Source organism: Sciurus carolinensis, chromosome 18 (assembly GCF_902686445.1).
Source record: "Sciurus carolinensis chromosome 18, mSciCar1.2, whole genome shotgun sequence".
Classification (NCBI taxonomy): domain Eukaryota; kingdom Metazoa; phylum Chordata; class Mammalia; order Rodentia; family Sciuridae; genus Sciurus; species Sciurus carolinensis.
Window position 1 is genome coordinate 29853013 of NC_062230.1, and position 18530 is coordinate 29871542.

At 55.0% G+C, this 18530-nt stretch overlaps 1 protein-coding gene across 4 annotated transcripts in view; it reads left to right on the forward strand.

Annotated features, from left to right (window-relative positions):
- Window positions 1-18530, forward strand: part of Myh11 (myosin heavy chain 11) — a 90601-nt gene that overhangs the window by 22384 nt on the left and 49687 nt on the right. For all 4 annotated transcript variants that reach the window (XM_047533845.1, XM_047533846.1, XM_047533843.1 and 1 more), the window contains exon 4: window positions 13026-13053. In XM_047533845.1, the coding sequence (XP_047389801.1) occupies window positions 13026-13053 (28 nt within the window). The remainder of the gene's footprint in view (window positions 1-13025; window positions 13054-18530) is intronic.

Consider the following 18530-nt stretch of genomic DNA (forward strand, 5'->3'; position numbering starts at 1 on the left):
AGGGGTTCAGGCAGAAGGGTCCCAAGTTGCTGGCATTACCCAAACTCCCAGGCAGAACGTGATCCTTCCAGACACAGGGCTGCCATTACCTCCAAAGACCAGCAGATGGAGCCTTGCAAGGCCAGCCCTGGGGGTGCCACCCCAGGGTTTAAAGCAACAGCTGCTGGAATCAGGATGTGTATTTGTAATATTATTGCATTTCTGGTGTCCCGGATGAAAGAGTATTTTAAAAGTGGTTCCCACACTGCTTTGGGAGGCTGAGCATCACAAACTTATGGTGCTTGTATCTTTTGGCATGCTTTTGGTTGCAAGTAACATAAGAACTAACTCATGTGGATTAAGTAATAGGAGTTTATTACCTTAGATAACAGGAAGTCTAGAGGTTGATGATTTCAGGGTTGCTTAATTCAGTTTAAAAGTTACTTTGGGGGGTTTTCTTGGCTTTTTCCTCATGGTCACAAAATGGCAGCCATTGATCCAGCCATCACATCTTCAGATGATAACATCCAAAATCATGAAAGAAGTCGGGGATCAGGCTCTTCCCCCACTTCTCTCTGACTAAGGAGGAACTTTGTCACCTGCCAACCTCTAAACCAATCATTAGCAAAGGGGATATTCACGATTGTTTTAAATCATTTCTGGTTTTTTTCTGGAGCTGAGGGAGGTCCCACTAAGCACATTTCATCCTAATACTAGCATGAAATAAAATTCTGCTAGCAAAGGAGAATGGGAGAGAGGATGACAGATGGGTAGGCATTGCTAATAGTGCTCTGGAAATGTGTGTTTGTAACATTACAAGTCTTTAGCATTATGATTCTCGAAAAATTAAAACCTGTATTTAAGCAAAGGAGAACGTGCTGGAACATGTCCTTTTGTCACCCAGAGGTTGCTGTCACTAACATTTTGCTCAGCAACCTTTCATATGCTAACCAAGCTGAAAGGTACGAAATGAAGGAGACTTTGACCATCACAAAATAATTGACTCCAGGAAACCATGACCCGAGGCCCGGGCAGGGTTTCCCTGCAGACCTGATGGGGAAGAGGGATCAGGGGACTCAGCCTCGAGAAGTGACATCACAACTTATGAAAGTGGCGCATTCCCTCCTCTTACGTGTGTTTGGAATTTGGTTATAACCGCAATGGCTGCTGGTTCTTGGATTGAGTATAAAATGAATTGAGAGCTGATTTGGGGTTACAGCTTTTTCACTCGGTCATGGGAGAGCCTAAAATCAGCCCCCTGCCTGTCCCGCTGGGCTCCGCGGCCTGGGCTATTCGAGAGGCGGCAGGTCTCCCAGGGCTTCTCCACTGCCTGGCGTGGAGCACAGTCCCCGAGTCCCTCTTGTTGGTCCATGATGACGATGCTCTTGTCTCCGGGGTGACGTGACCCCACTCTCTTGGTGGCCTTTCAAGGCCCTAGACTCTGGGCAACTCTGCACCTTGGTGACAGCTGCTGTGTGGCCGTGTGCTCGGGCCATGGTGGTGGCTGTTGGAGCCCCGCCATCAGCGGGCTGCAGCCCCACGTAGACCTGGGAGGCTGAGCCCCGAGCCCCTGGTCTGACTTCCACCTGGAGCCTGGTGACCTCTGCTCCCTCGACTTGCCTTCCTGTGGGCAAGTCCGCGCCACAGTCCACGGCTCCTGGCTCCACGTGCAAGCACGGAGTCCAGTCGGCCAGCACCGCTAAGAGATGCCCAGTGGCCTGGCTCTGAGCCCCGGGGGAGAGGCGGCTGTCTCTTGAGCTCGAGGCTCGTCAGCCGCCATTACCCTGGGCTTTCTGATAACCAGTGAGGTGGGAACCCCAAAAATAAAATAAGGAGGAGGAGAAATGGAAGCCTGGGAAGAATTTCTCCACGTTGATTTCTTCCTCCGTAAAGTGGGAGTTTGGCTTTGGTAGAGGGATGCGGAGGCCCCACGTAGGAGGCCCATGGTGACATTGCTGTCCCGTGTCATTCAGTCTTTGGGTGAGAGCCACACTGAGCTTTCTGTCCAGTTGGAGAGGCAGGGCTCGCAGCCTTGGCCGCAGTCGCAAGCCCTTTGAGGGACACGTTGGGGAGTGAAAGGGTAGGTGGGGAGGCTGGAGCGGGCACCGGGTAGAGAATGAGGGGCTCCCCGGCTCTGAGCACCCATCGGCTCCCTCAGATGCTGTGTAAGCCGCACCCGGCCGGCTCGTTCACCTTTGCATCTCCGGTACTTTCACAGGTGCCTGGTGTGCAGTAGCTGCTCAGTTAGTGTTTGTTGAATGTCTAAATGAGTGAGTGAACCACCACCAGAATTGTCTAAAGAAAAGAATGTGTGGGGTCAGATGAGTGGGCGGGTTGTCCAGGAGGGGCGAGGCTCAGAATCCTGGGAGGACGGGGCACCAACGCCTGTGCGTGAGAGGGACCAGGAGGGCCTCCCAGCTGAGGACGGGTGTGGAGGGGGAGGGGAGTCCGCTAGAGGGCTGGCGTGGGCTGTGCTGGGGGCTCAGCCCTTTGCTGCCCCAGGGGAGCTGGATGTGGTTCACCTCACCTTCCCTCTCCAGAGGAAGCCAGGCCCTTGGAGGGAAGGGGCAAGAGAAGAAGCATTTTAAAAATGCTTTCCTGGTCCTGGAAAGATGGCTCATTCAAATTCAGAAGGACACCTTCTCCTTTCAGGCTCTGTGCATCAGACCCTGGGTCACCTCCCTGCAGACTGTCATGGTTCCAAGTGCATCAGGGATTCTCCTAGACTTTGTTTGTTTGTTTTTGTTGTTGCACATGTAGGTAGTTGTGTCTATTTTCTTCCCACCATTTTTCCTACAAATGGTAGCATCTCGCATGCCTTGCTTTACATTCCACTAGAATGTTCCTTGCTAGTGCATGTAGGGACCCCTTGTTCCCATGTTTTTAAAATTAGTCTTGAGTTTTATTAAAAGTACATATACAGATGACATAGAGTCAAATAATTCCTCGAAACTTATTAAGAAAAATAGCCCTCCCTCTTCTCCTTCCCCAGAGATAACCCTTAACTCCTACCATTAATTTTTGGCTATTTGCGTCTGTATCTTTAAATAACTTGACTATTTACTGATATCTTAAAATTTATTCAGTTTTGCATTTCACCTATTGGCTTTTCACCATGGATGATGAGGATTTAATTTATTCACTCCCTTGATTTGTCTCTACTGCCTCATCCTCACAATACCTCGCTTATATTAGACTCCAAATACAGTTAATTTCAATGAGCTCCCTATTGAGAGTTAACATAATAGTAAATGCTATTTAGAGTTTTGTAGACATCATTCAGTTCTGATCTCTGCCCTGTCTTGTGATTACATTTTTTTTTTAACTGTATGACTTACTCTTTCCCCTGGAGTTAGCAGTTGCCTTTCTTTTTCCCCCCAATTCGGTTTTCTGTGTAGTTGATCACTTACTCCCAAATTCTCCATCTAAATGTGTTACTCTTGTCTTAATATGTCCAAAAATGTATCACAGGTCCCATATTCATAGTCTCTCGTTGAAACTGATCTCTGCTGTAGCCTTTTGACTTGCCCTGACCCTCTCTGTTACTGGTAGCAGTCATCTGCCAAGTTTGTTGTGTTCCTACCAGTGCTCTTGGGTGGATTTCTTGTTTCCTAATTTCCATGTTTTTCTGTTCCTTGGTTTACTCTCTTGTTTAAATTGCAACTTTCCAGTAGCTTCTCAAGGAAGGATATATATGACCTGATGTATGGAGATCTTGCATAGCTGAAAGATCTGAAGTTTCTCTAATACCTAGAGGATAATTTAGTTTGGTTTAAATGTTGTGGCAAGAAATAAATTTCCTTCAGAATTTTTACGGAATTGTTCATTGTTCTCTAACTTTACTTTCATTTTTGAGAAGACAAAATCTAGTCTTGATTCTTGATCCTCTGTGTGTGACCAAAGGCTCTTTGTTCTTCTCTGGAAGTTTCTAGACTTCTCTTTATCTCTGTATTCATGACGATGGGACTTTCCGTGGGTCTGTTTCCCCCGCTGTTCTGGAGACTTTGGGCCCTCTTAGTTTGTAAACTCATCCACACCCGTAAATTCTGGGGAAATTTTGTGAATTATTTCCCTGGTTATGTCTTTCTGTGTTCTTTGTTCTGTTTTTCTATGGTTTTCCTGGTTTTGTAATGAGTTTCTGAACTGGTCCAGAACTTTCATCTTTCTCTTGGTTCTTTCATCTTTTTTCTTTTTTTGCGGGGGAGGGGCAGATTCTGGAGCTTGAACCCAGGAACCTTTACCACTGAGTCACAACCCCAGCACTTTTATTTTTTATTCTGAGATGGGTCTCACTAAGTTGCTCATTAAGTTAGCATCTCATTAAGTTGCTGAAGCTGGCCTTGAACTTGGAATCCTCCTGGCTCAGTCTCCTGAGTTGCTGGGATTACCAGTGCATGCCATTACACCCAGCTCTTTGTTTTTTATTGTTTCCTGGGCAGTTACCAACTTTATCTTTCTATCCTTCCACTGAGTTTTTAATTTCTGTTATCTTTTTTTTTTTATTTCCAAGAACTCTATTTTGCTTTTTGCATGTTTCTTATGCTATTCTTTTCTGTGGCTGTGCTGGCCTCTGTTTGGAGGAGACTCCTTCTCTCATCTTTTCGGTTTCCTTCAAGATATGCATTTTCCTGCTTGTCTGTTTTGACTTCTTCTTGTCCTATTAATGGCTTTCTCCAGGTGTCTGGTGATTCTTGGAAGTTGCCACATGTGTGCTAGGTGCTCAGGGCTTTGCAGGAATATGTTCAAGTGATCCTTAACCCATGAAGCAGAAGGACTAGATTAAGACCTTTAAAATTCAATCCCAAAATTAATATGGGGTCTGCGTATGTCATCCAAAATAAAAACGATCTTGAATCACAAAAGAAGGAAGGTCAGCCAGGTTTTTTATTTTTCTTTTGTTAACCTTAATGGTTTTTACAAAATAGCAAATATCAAATGCTTCCTGTGCGTGTGCACGTGCATTGTGAGCATGTGCAAACAGGGCTCGTTGGTGATCCTGCACTAGGGCGGCCACTTTGATTAACCTCCTTTGTAGCTGGAGAAACTGAGGCTCAGGAAGTAAAGAACTTGCCACCGGTCAGATAAATGCCACAGATAAACTTGAACTCCGCCTGCTTGACATTCGAGTCTTGCCGGGGCAGAGCAGGGTCCCTGTCCCACACAAGGCTCTTTGCTCCTGCAGATCCAGCCTCTTGCATCTCCCCTCGGTGAAGACCCTGAGCTTGGGAAGCAGGAGCTGAGCTCAGGAAGCCATGTGGTGCATGGAAAGCAGCACAAGCCTTCCCGCAGGCCACCTGGGGTCCCCCCACCCCCCAGGGCTCCCCAGGCTGGGAAGGGAGGACCTGGGTTGCAGACTGGTCGAATTTCATTCTGTCCTGCCCAGGGGAGCCCGCAGGGTGTGCCTGGCTGGCCCAGTCACCTGAAGTGTCTTGTCTTCACCTCATTAGCACCAAACAGCCACTCCCAGGGGATTAGAACAGACTGCTGGGCCAGCATGGGGCCCTGGCCCGGTCCTCTCCCAGCTCCGGATAAGTCTGCACAGGGGGTCATCCAGACTGCCCTGGGACCTGGCAGGTTCCCACACTCAGCTGTGTCCCTCTGTGTCTGGTGGCAGGCCCTGGGGGCTGGCTCATGCTCACCCAACTCCCCAGAGGCTGTTCTGGAACGAGGAGGAGGGACAAGAGCCCTGCCAAGTCCTGACTCCATAAATCCCAAGAGCTCAGCCCTCATCTGCAGAGCAGGTGGCAGCCTTCCCTTGACAGATTGGAGAAACTGAGGCTGTACGTGCTGAGTGATGTGGCCCCGAACCCAGTGTAAGCGTGGAGACCCCATCACCTGCCACGCTGGGAGCGTCTAGTCCTCCCAGGAAGCATGCTAGTCAGGGTAGACAGTGACTCCATTCAACACAAGAAAACGGAGGCCCCAAAGCTGAGGGACTGGCTTAAGCCTCAGGACTTACTCTGTTCCAGTTGCTCCAACAAAATGCCTTGGACAGAGTGGCTTACAAACAGCAGGGTCTATTCCCACAGTGCTGCAGGCTGAGAAGCCCTGGGTCAAGGTGCTGGCGATACGGTGTCTGGACAGGGCCTATTGCTAGATGGAGCCTTGCTGGGGCTCCTGGGAAGGCTGAGTGCACCCCCTCAGGCCTCTTTCCTTAGAAGTCATCCTGTCTGTGACCTAATCGCCAGCAGAGGCCCCACCTCCTAAACCATCACCTTGGGGAAAGGATTTCACCATAAGAATTTTGGGGGAGACATAAACATTCAGAGCACAGCACCTTGTAATTAGAAAAGGGTTGAACTTGGCCTTCTACCCTGTTTTATCTATTTTTTATTCCTGCCCTGTTCTATTTTCCTGGTAAAGAAGTAAGCTGGGGGAGGCAGAGGTGACTTGCCCCAGAGGGGGGGGCTGGGAAGTAACCCCAAGCTGCTGTGCTCCAGGGACGGCAGCTCGGCTGTGTCTGGCCTGCCAGGTGGCAGGGGCAGCAGGGGCTCTGGCCTAGTCTTCGGGAGTAACTGGTCGAAACTTGACTTAGCTTGGGCTGCTCAAGCCAGCTGATATGTCATCCGCTTTTTATGTGAGAAATGTACTGTCCACCCTTCTGGAGGCCAGGAAGTCCCCAGTTCAGGGCCCAGCATGGTGGGGTCCTGGTGAGCCCTCTTCCTCCTAAATGGTGCCTGCTAGCTGTGTCCCCACATGGTGGAAGGGACTAGCTAGCTCTGGTCCCATTTGACCTAATGACCTTCTAAAAGCCCCGCCCTCTATACGGTCACCTTAGTGATTAGGCTTTTCCCACTTGCGTCTGGGGGGGGGGGTGCCACAATCAGGCCACAGCAGGGCTCCAAGTTGCCACCAAGAGCTCACATTCTGTGGTGCTCATGGTGTCCTGGGATAGGAGAGAGCAAGGGGAATCATTTTTTTGAAAATAGTAAATACCGAGTTGGAGACGCACGCGCGCTGGAGAGAGTGGACTGGCTCCCAGCGATGTTTGAAGACCTGTTCCTGGTTGAATATGCGTGACTGTGTCCCTCAGCCTCTGGGAATCGGGTTCCCATCCCCTCGTTCACTCGGCAGGATCGACTGAGGATCTGCGCTGCCCAGGTTGCCCATGGCACAGGATGGGGAAGGATTGTTCATTGGATCATTTCAGGAAGGAACGTGCCCTGGACAGAGGCCCAGGGAGCCGTGGCAGGGGTACCCCCTGGGCCTGTCCTAGGCTCGGGGGAGCAGGGCCTCCTGCGGAGGTGGCGGGAGCTTCTCCAGGGAGCTTGGGGTGACATCCGTGGCCGGTGGGGCTGGAGCAGGGGAGGCAGAACAGGGCAAGTGGGAGCCAAGCCACCAAGGCCCCCAGGGACGTTGGTCTTCCTGCTCCCCGAGCCCCCCGGGACCTTTAAAACGCCAGGACTTCCTGTGGGTTTGCAGCAGCGGGGGAGGGGGGACCAGAGAAGGGGAAGGGCCCATCCTGCAGGTAGCGGGGCGGGTGTGGCCCTGGCGCTGGGTTCAGATCCCAGCTCTGGGTTTGCATTTCTGAGCCTGTTTCCTCACTGGCCCTGGAGGTGACAGCTGCCTTCTCCAGGTGTTGCCAGGTTGGTGTGGACAGTGGCTGGGAGCTCGGGCCCTGGGCAGTTCCAGGCCATCAGGGCTTAGCTGACATTCTTCCTTTGGGGACCACACACTGGGCTCGTCCACTTTGCTGAGGGTCAGGTGCCCAGGCATCGCCTTCATGTGGGGTGGTAGGTGGGGAGCCCCTGCCTGCACACCGTGTGGACAGTCCCTCCATCCTACTGGCCTGGGGGAGACCCTGCAGATGTGAGCTCTGCCCTTCTCTCCCAGGTCCCAAGCAGCCTGGCAGAGAAGGAAGGAGGAGAAGCCGAGAGCCCGGGGCTTGCGCGCAGCCCCAGCTGGGTTTTCTCCTTTTATGGTCAGCCTGCAGGCTCTGGCGCCCCAGCCAGAAATCATGAGCTTGTGCTTGGGATCCGGCCGAAATAGCCAGTCTGTGGGGAGCTGGGCACCTCCTGAGTCCTGTCCTGCTGCGCCAGCACAGGGAGGGACCGCTGGAGTCCTTTGTCAAGGCAAACACCCCGAGCCCTCCCCTCCCAGGCAGACCCCAGGCAGGGAGGAGGTGGGGCGAGGGCATGTTTGGGGTGGGGTGAGGGACCCGGACCCCAGGGCTCTGGCCGGGAAGCAAGTCTGTGTGGGTGGCAGCCCTGGGCTCCAGCTCTGCAGGTCCCCACGTGGGCCAGGGGATCCCATGTCCTTCCGGCCTCTGAGCCATGGGGTCAGGCCCCTGTGCAGGTGCTCTGCCTGGGCCCTGGGCTTTGTGCACATCCATCTTGGGGCAGCTCCCTCCTCACTGAGGTCCCCACTGCTCGCTTGGCACTGGCACATCCCCATGGTGGTACCGCCACAGCCTGGGGTTCTTTCTTTGCCCATCTGACTCCCATGCCAGATCACAGCTTCCAAAAAGCAAAGATAGGCAGGGCTTGTTGACTTGCGTTTCCAGCCTGGCGGGAGCTGGGGCCTGGGGACTCCTTTGCACAGTGGCCACAGAACGTGCCCATGCGGTCGGCATTCACCCCGCCTCTGCCTCAGTTGCCTTAGAGCGCACGCGCCTGCGCGCCTGCGCGCCAGGCTACGTGCACCCGAGCACCTGCTGGCAGGGGTTCTGGCTCCCGGGACCAGGCACACCGCCCCTGACCTTTGGGAGCCCACAGGCCTCGAGTGGTAACTGTTGGAACCTTCTGGACGCATCCAGGGTGTGAGAAGTCAGATCTCTCCACGCAGAGAGCGCGTAAAATGAACACAGCTTTCAAAGCTGTTACTGTGGCGACACTTATGTGCCACAAACAGCCACCTTCAAAATGCGATTCCCTGGTTGCTAGTGGATTTACAGGGTCAGAACGCCATCGTTGATTTAATATTTCCATCCACCCCAAAGGGACGCGCCCCCTGGAAGTCGATGCATAGGCCCGCCCAGCTCAGCCCAGCCACGCCCAGCCCCCACCCCCTTCTTGTCTGCAGGTTGGTCTCTTCTGGACAGTGCGTGTGAACAGGGTCCCACGTCGTGAGTTCTGGCAAAGGGCTTCCTTCCCTGAGCACAATGTCCTCAGCCTACGGTGTGTTGGCACTTGCCCCTTCCTTGCTGAATGACATCCCGTTATACGGAGAAGCCACATTTTGTTCACCCCCCGGCCGTTGGGCATCTTGGGTGCTTCCACTATTTAGCTATTACAAATCCTGTAAAGTGCCACGGTTTTTAACAAACTTGGACAAAGTAAGGAAAACTCTGCGTGCCCTCTCATGATAGTCCATTATCATATAATCTGTACCTTTCCCCCAAAAGTATTAAGGAGACAGGTTAAATAACCATCATGGGAGGCTAGTTGCTACAATAGAAACTTTGGACTGTGGGAGCTGGGACCACCCTGACCAGGTACATGAATTCACAGCAACCCAGGCATCCTTCAGTGGATGGATGGAGAAATGAAACTAGCCTATCTATCCATACAACAGGGTCACTCGGTTACAAAAAGGAATGAAGTAGCTGGGCCTTGGGGGCACACGCCTATAATCCTGGTGACTCAGGAGGCTGAGGTGGGAGTATGGCAAGTTCAAAGCCAGCCTCAGCAACTTAGCGAGACTCTGTCTCAAATTGAAAAATAAAAAGAGCTGGGGTGTGGCTCAGGGGTAAAGTGCCCCTGGGCTCAATCCTCAGTACCAATGATGATGATAACACCATATGGGTGAACCTCAAAACCCTGCTCGGGGAAGGAGGCCAAGCCCAAAGGATCACACCTTATATGACTCCATTTCTTGTGAAATTTCCAGGTGAGGTCAGTGCGTAGAGACAGAAGGCAGATAGGTGGCTGCCAGAGGTGACAGGGGATGGGAATGGGGAGCAACGACTTAATGGGCACCACAGTTTATTTGGGGTAACAGAGGACCTTGGCGCTAGTTGGAGGCAGAGTTTGGATGACCCAGTTACACGCCAGCCTCCACCGAGTTGCTGGTTTGAAGCGATGGATGCCGTGTGCCTTGCACCTCCGAGAGAAAGCATGAACCGTGCAGGAGACGGGGGCTGGGGCAGAGACCTCCGGGGGGACCTGGCGTCCTGAGAGCTCTGCAGTCGGATGCAGCTGGGGCCCAGGAGGAATCGGGGCATTGAGTTCCCGCACTCCAGGCAGGTCAGCAAATAGTGCTCCCCTGCCCCGCCAGAGCCCTGCTGCCCATAACCGGCCCTCCGGTGCTTCCCACGCTTGTTTCCGATGGGAACGTCCCAGGCCAGAGGTCTCCTGGTGGCCCCCAACACAGAGCCTGCACCCCCTCTTGGGGGGCCCTGGAGCCTCTGACCCTATAAATCTCTCCTGCACTGGGGCCGGGCTCTGCCAGGCTGCTGGGAGGGTCTGCCCGGCTCTCTGAAGCAGATGGAGCCAGATAGTCCCTCGTCTGCTGTTCCTTAAAATAGTGGAGGCCCCTGGAGGATGTCTGCCCGCCCGGCTTCTGATGGCAGGAGCCTGGTTCTTCCCGCCTCACCCTCTGCCCGTCCTGGTCCTGCCTGGATCCGGTTTTGCCCATTTCCCAAGCCTCTCAGTTCTCGGACTCTCCCGCTGGCGGGCTGGAAGGCACAGGTCTGTGGTCCTCAGGCCCACGCTGTTGGGCCGGTGAGGATGGTCTCCTGTGCACGAGGGTGACCCCCGCCTGCCTTCCCCCAGGGAGTCCTGGGGACACTAAGTGTGACTGTTTTCTTCCTTTTTTGTGTGTGTCCTAGAAGGAAGTGCCAGCAGGGGAGTGTGGGTGACCGAGGAAGGTGAGGTAATGCCCAGGGGCTGGGTCCCAGCCTGCCCTCTAGCTCAGGGAGTGGCTGTGTTAGTTTCCGGCAGCTGCTATAACCCATGACCACTAACTTGGTGGCCTATCAGGAATTTCTTCTCTCCCAGTTCTGGAGGTCAGAGGTCTGAAACCAAGGTGTTGGTGGGGTTGGTCTCCATGCAGGCTGGGAGGGAGCCTCCCCTGGCTTCTGGTGGCTGCCAGCAGTCCCCGGGGTCCTGGCCTGTGGACGGGCCCCCTCCTCTGTGCCCGCCCCACGTCTGTGATCTCTCTCCTCTCGTACGAATAGGAGCCCAGCCTCGGTGTTGGAGGATCCCTGCCCTAATTACATCTGCAAGACCCTCATTCTAAGTGACCTCTCAGCCCGAGGTCCCCAGTGTTCATGGCTGTGCCTTGGCTCCCCTGGTGACCTAGTAAAGTCCCCCTGCTTCCGAGCATCACTTTCCTTATCCGTGGTGGTGGTGTCCACCGCCAAGGCTGCTGAGGACGGGACGGTGGCGTTGGCCCAGGACCTGGTGCAGAGGCCTGAGGGACACGCAGGCGGCCGTGCGCTCTGTTCTGTTCTGCGCCTGTGGTGGTGGTTCATAGGAGCAGAGCGACTGCTCTCCCCTCGGTCATCTCTGGTGGGACGAGGGGAAGGCCGCAGGTCTTCATGGCACGGAGTGGAGTAGGTAGGGGGTGCGTCCGTCCTCCTGGGCCCTCTCCTCAGGGCGGCCGCTCTCAGCATCCTGAGCAGCCTCAGGTGCAGATGGCCCGAGGGACCTGGTCGCCACACACGTTTTGTCCTCATGGTGGGCAGGAGCCAGGCTCTTTCCGTAGGGACTGGACTTGGAATTTGAATCACAATCCTTTCCCGAGCTCGGCCATGTGCGGCTTGATCCTCTTGCTGCTGAGGGGACACCGCTGGAGCTCGGCTGAGCCGCAGGTCAGGGGGTGGGTGCGTCCCCAGGATTCACAGCTGCCGGCTGGTAACCCGGTCCTAGGTGGAGGCCTGGCTCACCACCCACACCCGCTTCTCGGGCTATAAACTCCCTCCCTCTCTTAGTGTCACACTGTCCTCTGTGGCCCCAGGGACACTTAGATGTGGCCTTCGTTTCCTCCAAACCTCCCGTCCACGCATCCTCCAAAGCGTCCAAAGGAGCCCTGGGTCGGCCAGGTCCTGGGGACACAGGGATAAACACCTGCAGACCTGGACCGAGGGGAGCATCCCATGGAACGTCCGGACCCGGGAACGGATCTAAGGAATGCTTGCCCTTGGGCACTGCCCCATGGCAAATGTTACCCTCCGATTTCTCTGTTGTTGGCTGATGGCTGAAGATGTTGGTCACTGTTCCCATGTCCTTGTGGGGGAGGAAGTGAGCTCCAGAACCTGGCCCCACCCTCTGAGGCCGCCTGAGGAGCAGAAGGTGGTCCGCGCCGTCTGTGGTCACCTTGGCCCTCATGATGCCTCCGTACCCTGGTTTCCCTGGGGGCACCCACGGGGCCGGCGCACCTTAGGACAGGAATTTACGGAGGGGGGTCTGAGGAGCTTGTGGGGAGACTGGGGGCCAGCCCTGAAAAAAGACAGGCACGGGGCTGTTCGAGCTCTGGGGACAGCGGTTGAGACCCCTCAGTTCCTGCCCTTGACTGAGCTCGGTCACAGACCAGAGAATCCACTGGACACAGCTGTTCTTACCATTCCCCGGGGGGGCTGGGGCTCACGGAGCTGCCCGCAGGACCGCATGATGACATGGGGCAGATGGTCTAGAGGAACGCTGTGCCCTTCCTGGGGTTGGGGGGAACGGAGCTGATGTCTCACAACGAATGTCGTCCACACCACCTCACAGACAGGGAGCTGAGGCGGGAGAGCTTCAGAATACCTGCCTGTGGCCACTCGGGAATCCAGTCTGTCTGGGTCCAAAGTCTCTCTCTGTCCTGTCCACAGCCTGAACCGGGCAGGGTGGGTCTCTGGGACCCCCATCCCACGCTCTCCAGAATGGATGCCCAGGCCCTCCAAGATGAGTCCACTTCAGCACCTTCCTGGTGCTGCCTCTGGAATTCTGCAGCTGCCCTTGGCCTTCGCCTTGACCCCTGTGCCCTGGGCAAGAAGCCCAGCTGGCCCCTGGCCTCTCCCAGCAGGGCCGTCCTGCAGAGCGTGGGAGTGGGGGACTGGGGAAGCCAGGTCCAGATCCTCAGCCAGAGCTCCCCCTGATTCCCGGCTCTCTCTCCTTTCTCCACAGATCGGGAGGATCAGTCCATCCTGTGCACGTGAGTGGAGCTGCTTCTACCTTATTTTTCTAGATTCGAGATGCAGTCTGTTAAAAGATCAGGAGGGCAGAGTCTTCGGTGTGTTCAGGGTTCCCACCTGGCACGGACCAGAGGCGCCTAAACACCGAGGCCAGTGTCCCCTCGGAGGCAGGCCACCCGAAGCCCCGTGACGCCTGGCGGGGTCTGGGTCTGGATGCTGGAGCCTGCTTTCTGATTTCAGAAGGCTCTTGCAGCTTTCCCCCGAAACTCCCGAGGTTGGAAAGGCAGATTCGGGCAGTAAATGTCTATCACAGGCCAGGGAGCGCTGGGCGCCTGCTAGGCCAGGGTCCTGGGGTGGAGACGCTAAGAACCTCGGAGGGTGATGGGAGGACGAGAGGCGGCCGGAGATCCAGATGCGCGTGACAAGTGTGGGGTCCATGTAGGTAGAAAATGGAGACAATCAAACGAGGCAATCGCCTCAGTTCTGCAGAAAACCTCAAGTGGACAGGAAGGAGGTATTTCAATCTGTCAATCAGAGACTGTTTGGGGGAAATCTGCCTCTCTTCTCGTGCCGTTGGTCCCCGAAGTCTGACATGTAACTATTTACATGGCGTTTACGTCACGTGGGGGCCTTATGAGTAACTGCAGGTGCGTTGCTGGGCGTGAGGGTGCTTGTGGGGCGTGTGCAAATGCCACACAAACACCACACCGTTTGACGGAAGGACAGAGCGTTCACAGATTGGGGTGGCCACAGGGGGTCCTGGAACCAGTCCCCATGGACGCTGGGCAGACTGTGTCCAGACTGATCTGTGGGAGAGGGACTCTCCTCCCCGTCATGGTAAAGCAGGTGGATGTAGGCGGGGGACGCACCCAGGTGGCTCCCCACCTCTGCCTGCCAGAGGCTGCGTGTTCCTGGCTGGTGGTCCCCGCTGGGCATCTCCGCACTCTCCCCAGTCCTCCTGCTTCCCTCGTAAGGAACTTTGGGCATATTGGCTCCGCCCAGGTGGTTCCAAGAGTCCCCCCATCTTGAGATGAGGCCCCTGTGAGCCGCGTGTCACCCCACAAGACGCCATCTTCCAAGATGTGAGAAGGTTCAGTGTGGTGCAGACGGGAGCAGGGAGAGTACCTCTTCCAGGTGGCTTCCAGCTGCATGACCCTGCACAGCACACTCAACCTCTCTGAGCCGAGCTCAGGAAGAGGCCATGTGGGTGACGGAGCAGACACCTGCCCTCTTCCCCGGAGCCTCCACCATCAGCAGGTTCTGCGTCACAGCTTCCTGTGACAGTGGCGTTGAGCACTTGCAACGTGGCTTGTGTGACCAAGGAATTGAATTTTATATGTCAGCTGTGTCTGACTTGGATGCCGCCTGTGACCAGCAGTGCCCACCATGGACAGATACTTCCACCTGGGTCCACTCCTCTGACCCCACGGCCTCTCCCTACTTGGCCTCTCGCCCAGGCCACTGTGGCAGCTCCTAAGCTCCCAGCTCCCCACACGGCCAGTAAATGCTCACTGAGCATCTTCACGCGGATTCCTCGGTAGAGGTCCCTTAGCTCCGTGTGGTCAAGCGCAGATTCCAGGGCAAACCTCTGGCTGGAAGTCCTGCCCATCCCCAGATCCCCACCCACTAGGAAGCAAGCCAGCAGCTCCTCCAGCCTCAGTTTCCCCTTGTAAAATGGGGACAAGAAGCATCGGGTTGAGTGGTGGGAGTGGGCGGGCTTTTATCACCGTGACCAAAATGCCTGCAAAGAGGAGGAGGAGAAGCGGAACCTGGGCTCACGTCTTGAGAGGTTCAGTCCACGCGGGACCAAGTCCACGGCTCTGGCCAAGGTGAGCAGCACCTCATCTGGGAGGACGTGGTGGAGGAGCCGATCCATCGCCGCAGCCAGGCAGCGGGAGGGCTGGGGAAGGGGCTGTGGCCATCACTTGGTCAGTGCCCCACGCAGGCCTTCGCCCCTGCCGGGAAGGAAATCCAACCTGTGCAGCTGAGCCACCTCCACGTGACTCTCCTAACTCAACAATTCTGGGGATGCTGAAATCAGCCGGAGGCTGGAGGAGCCAAGGCTGGTGGGAGAGGGGGAGCCGTCGGGGGAAGCCAGGCTGGGATGCTGGTGGCGGTGGCTGCCAGCGGGGGCTGGAAGCCAACAGCAGAGTGAGCGGCGTTCTGTTCACCAGGGTGAGCAAACCGGAGGCCTGGGCAGAGCGGGGCACGGAGCCCCTGGACTGGAAGAGGGCCAAGTGGATGGGAGGGGGCTGGACTGGAGGGGGCGTGGCGTGAGGTCCGAGGTGGGCGGGGCCTCTGGGCTGGTGGGGCTGCACTTTAGAAAGGATGAGAAGGGGCCGAGGGACGTAAGCCAGAGATTGACAAACTGACCAGAGGACCATATCAGCCCGTCTGCGTTTTATAAATAAAGTTTTATTGGAACACGTCCGCGCCCATGCGCTCACACACTGGCATCTGTGCTAGGTGCAGAGCACGTGGTTGCCGTGGAGACTGCGTGGCTCACAGCCTGCAGTGTTTACCGACCGGCCCTCTACGGAAAGGGTTTGAGGACTCCTGGCTTAAACAGTGGAACCTGGCCAAGTGATTCGTGTCTTAATGGCCACATGGATGGTAAAGGGCGTAATGTAAACAAAGTGCAAGCACAGGGGAGGAAGTGGTCATGAGAGCCACAGCAGTTAGCACTGTCCTGCTCCAGGGCCTGCTTTCTATGGGTGAGGATTCATTAAATCCTCCTAACAGTCATGCAAGGTAAGTGGGTTTTACGATGTCCATTTTGTAGATAAGGAAACTGAGACAGAGTGGTTAAGTAATTTGCCTAGGGTCACACAGGCAACCAGCAGAGCAGGGATTTGAACTCTACAACAGTCTGGGCTGGGAGCTGTTTGTGCCATTCTGGCAACTGATGGTGTACAGGAGGAAGGCCATGCGTGCTTCTGCCAGTGACAGTCAGAGGGGATCCTCAGAACAGAGGCAGGGCTTCACTGGGCTTTGCAGGATGCGTAGGAATTGGGCACATAATTGCCAGATGGCACTGGGGGCCGGCGGCAGAGGTAGGGTCACGTGAGGACCAGCTGTGATCAGCTGTGAGATTCGGAGCCAACTGGTTTTCTTACCAAGAGTGGACCGCAGGCTGCAGTGGGTTTGGAGAGGGTATTCTGCCCAGCTGTGTATTATGTAAAATCATGCAAAATGCAAACACAGAGCCCTTCGTTAAAAAATCATCAGGAATGTCAAGATGGCAGCATCCGAGCCTCAAAGGGAGCCCCACCCTCCTCAGGGCTGTCCCTGGGACCGTGCAGGTTGCACATTCGTGAAGCCGGACTCTGGGACTGGGGATTAACTGCCTTGGGTGACTCCTTCCAGCCACTGGGGCTGGACTCAGAGAACCTGGCAGTGGGGTCACTGTGGGGCCTGGAGGTCATATCTGGTCAAGTCTAGGTCCTCGAGGAAGGGAACCAGGGCGGCTTCTGTACCCCCAGAGCTCCAGGGGACAGCCCTCAGCTGGGCTCGCTTTGGCAGAGCCTCCAGGGAGAGTCTGTTTTTACCAGTGAAGCTGCAGTCGATGAGCCCAGCAGCTGCGTCCTGCTGCCCTTCTCTGGCAGAGTGGAGGGCGTGGCCTCTGACATCTTTGCTGGACTAAGGAGGGGGAGAGGCTGAAGGCCAGATGGGAAAAGGAGGGAATTGTGGGAGAGGAGACACGGGGAGCGTGTCCAGGACAGATGTGCCGGACCAAGACTACATTCTGTACGCCTTGACGGTAAACACTGCTCTCTGGGCTGGCTCAGGACCACCCACGCAGGCGGGTTCCTACCCCCAGTTTTCCCTCCTCCTCCCTCACACTCTGATCCAAACCCAGCTCCTTTAGTTTGGAGTGAAATCTATCAAATATTTTGACATTAACCTGGTTAGACTACTTTATACTATGGTGCCAATGACTGAATGGCTTAGCTCATTGATTGTTGGTTACAAATGAGCCTCTTAAGGCAAGTGAAGATTCCTAGAACATACTGAATAGCTGGTGGAGCAGGCTGGGAGCTCCTCCTGTCTTTACCCTTATTTATCAAAAGAAAAGCATAGAAGGCAGAACATGGGCTCTGGTGTCAAGGGGACCTGGGTTCAAATCCTCTTCCTCCCCCATTTCCTATCTGTGTGATCTGGAGTAACTTACTGAACCTCTCTGAGCCTCGGTTTTCCCAGGCTGATGATGAAGGTAATTAATACCATTAGACGACGAGAGGTTTAAATGAAAAGGCTGGTGAGCCCAGTGCTGGTGCAGAGTAGTAGGCTTTCAAAAAATACTAGTTGTTCTTCCCTCTGGTTCTGACTTTAGAGAGCAAGTTCCTAAAGAGCGGGGCCTGAGTCCTGGAATGCAGTAAAAGGAGATCTGCTTGCACTGGAATTAGAGACCCGACTTTCCATTCTGCCTTGCTGTGTGACCTAGGGCAAGTTGCTTAGCCACTCTGAGCTAGATCGCCTCTTCTGTCTTAGGTGGAGGTGGTCAGTCCTGCCTCTAGGAATTGTGGAGGATGAAGGAGATTGTGTATGTGAAACTATTAGCAAAGTCCCTCCCCATACCTGCAAAAAGATCAATTCTCTTCAAATTAAAAAATCAAAAATCAGCCTTAGTTTGTCCTGTTCAGGAAAATGGGGATAAAGCCTCCGTGGTTCTCATTTCACAACCTGCCTGCGAGAGAATGTGAATAAAGGCCACTGGGCTGGAGGGGACGGCACAGAGGCTGGTGTGACACGGCCCCCCGTCCCTGGCCTTCAGCCAGCGGACACAGAGATCCGTAGGACTGGGCAGCAGTTCAGGGTACACGCTTCTTTTTTCTTTCATTGAGTTATAAGCAAAGTTATTAATGGTCTCTTAGGAAAAAAAAAAAAAACACCTAATTTCTTCATTTCCAAATTAGGAAGCAGAGCAGAGGCGGCTGCAGGGCTGGTGGCCCTGGCTCTGCCCGGGGAACCGGGGCCAACCTGGGCAGACGGATTCTTTTCCAGACTTAAAAAAAAAAAAAAGGCAAAACCTCTCTGGGGCTGGGGCTCGGTGGCAGGGCGCTCGCCCGGCACGTGGGAGGCACTGGGTTCAGCCTCGGCACCACGTGAAAATAAATAAGTGAAATAAAGGTGCCGCGTCCGTCTACAACTAAAAATATATGTATAACGCCCCGCGCTTATACTAGAACGTGAACAGAGCTCAGGTAATGAGAGTCCAGGCGAAGAAGGGGAAACGGAGAACAAGAGTGGACGGGGAGGGAGGACGCTGGCCGAGGCCCTGGACCTCCCTTCCGCCCGGAGCTGGGGAGCCAGAGCAGTTCTGGGGACCTGGGAGGAAGCGGGCCTTCCACGGCGACTCCGGTGGCCAGAGGAAGCTGCATCAAGAGGCCATCTTGGTCACAGCCGTGCCCGAGGAGCGCGTGTCTGCTGGCGGGGCCTGCCAGCCGCGCACCTGGGCGTGAGTCGCGCCAGCCCTTTACCCCTGGACGCTTGACCG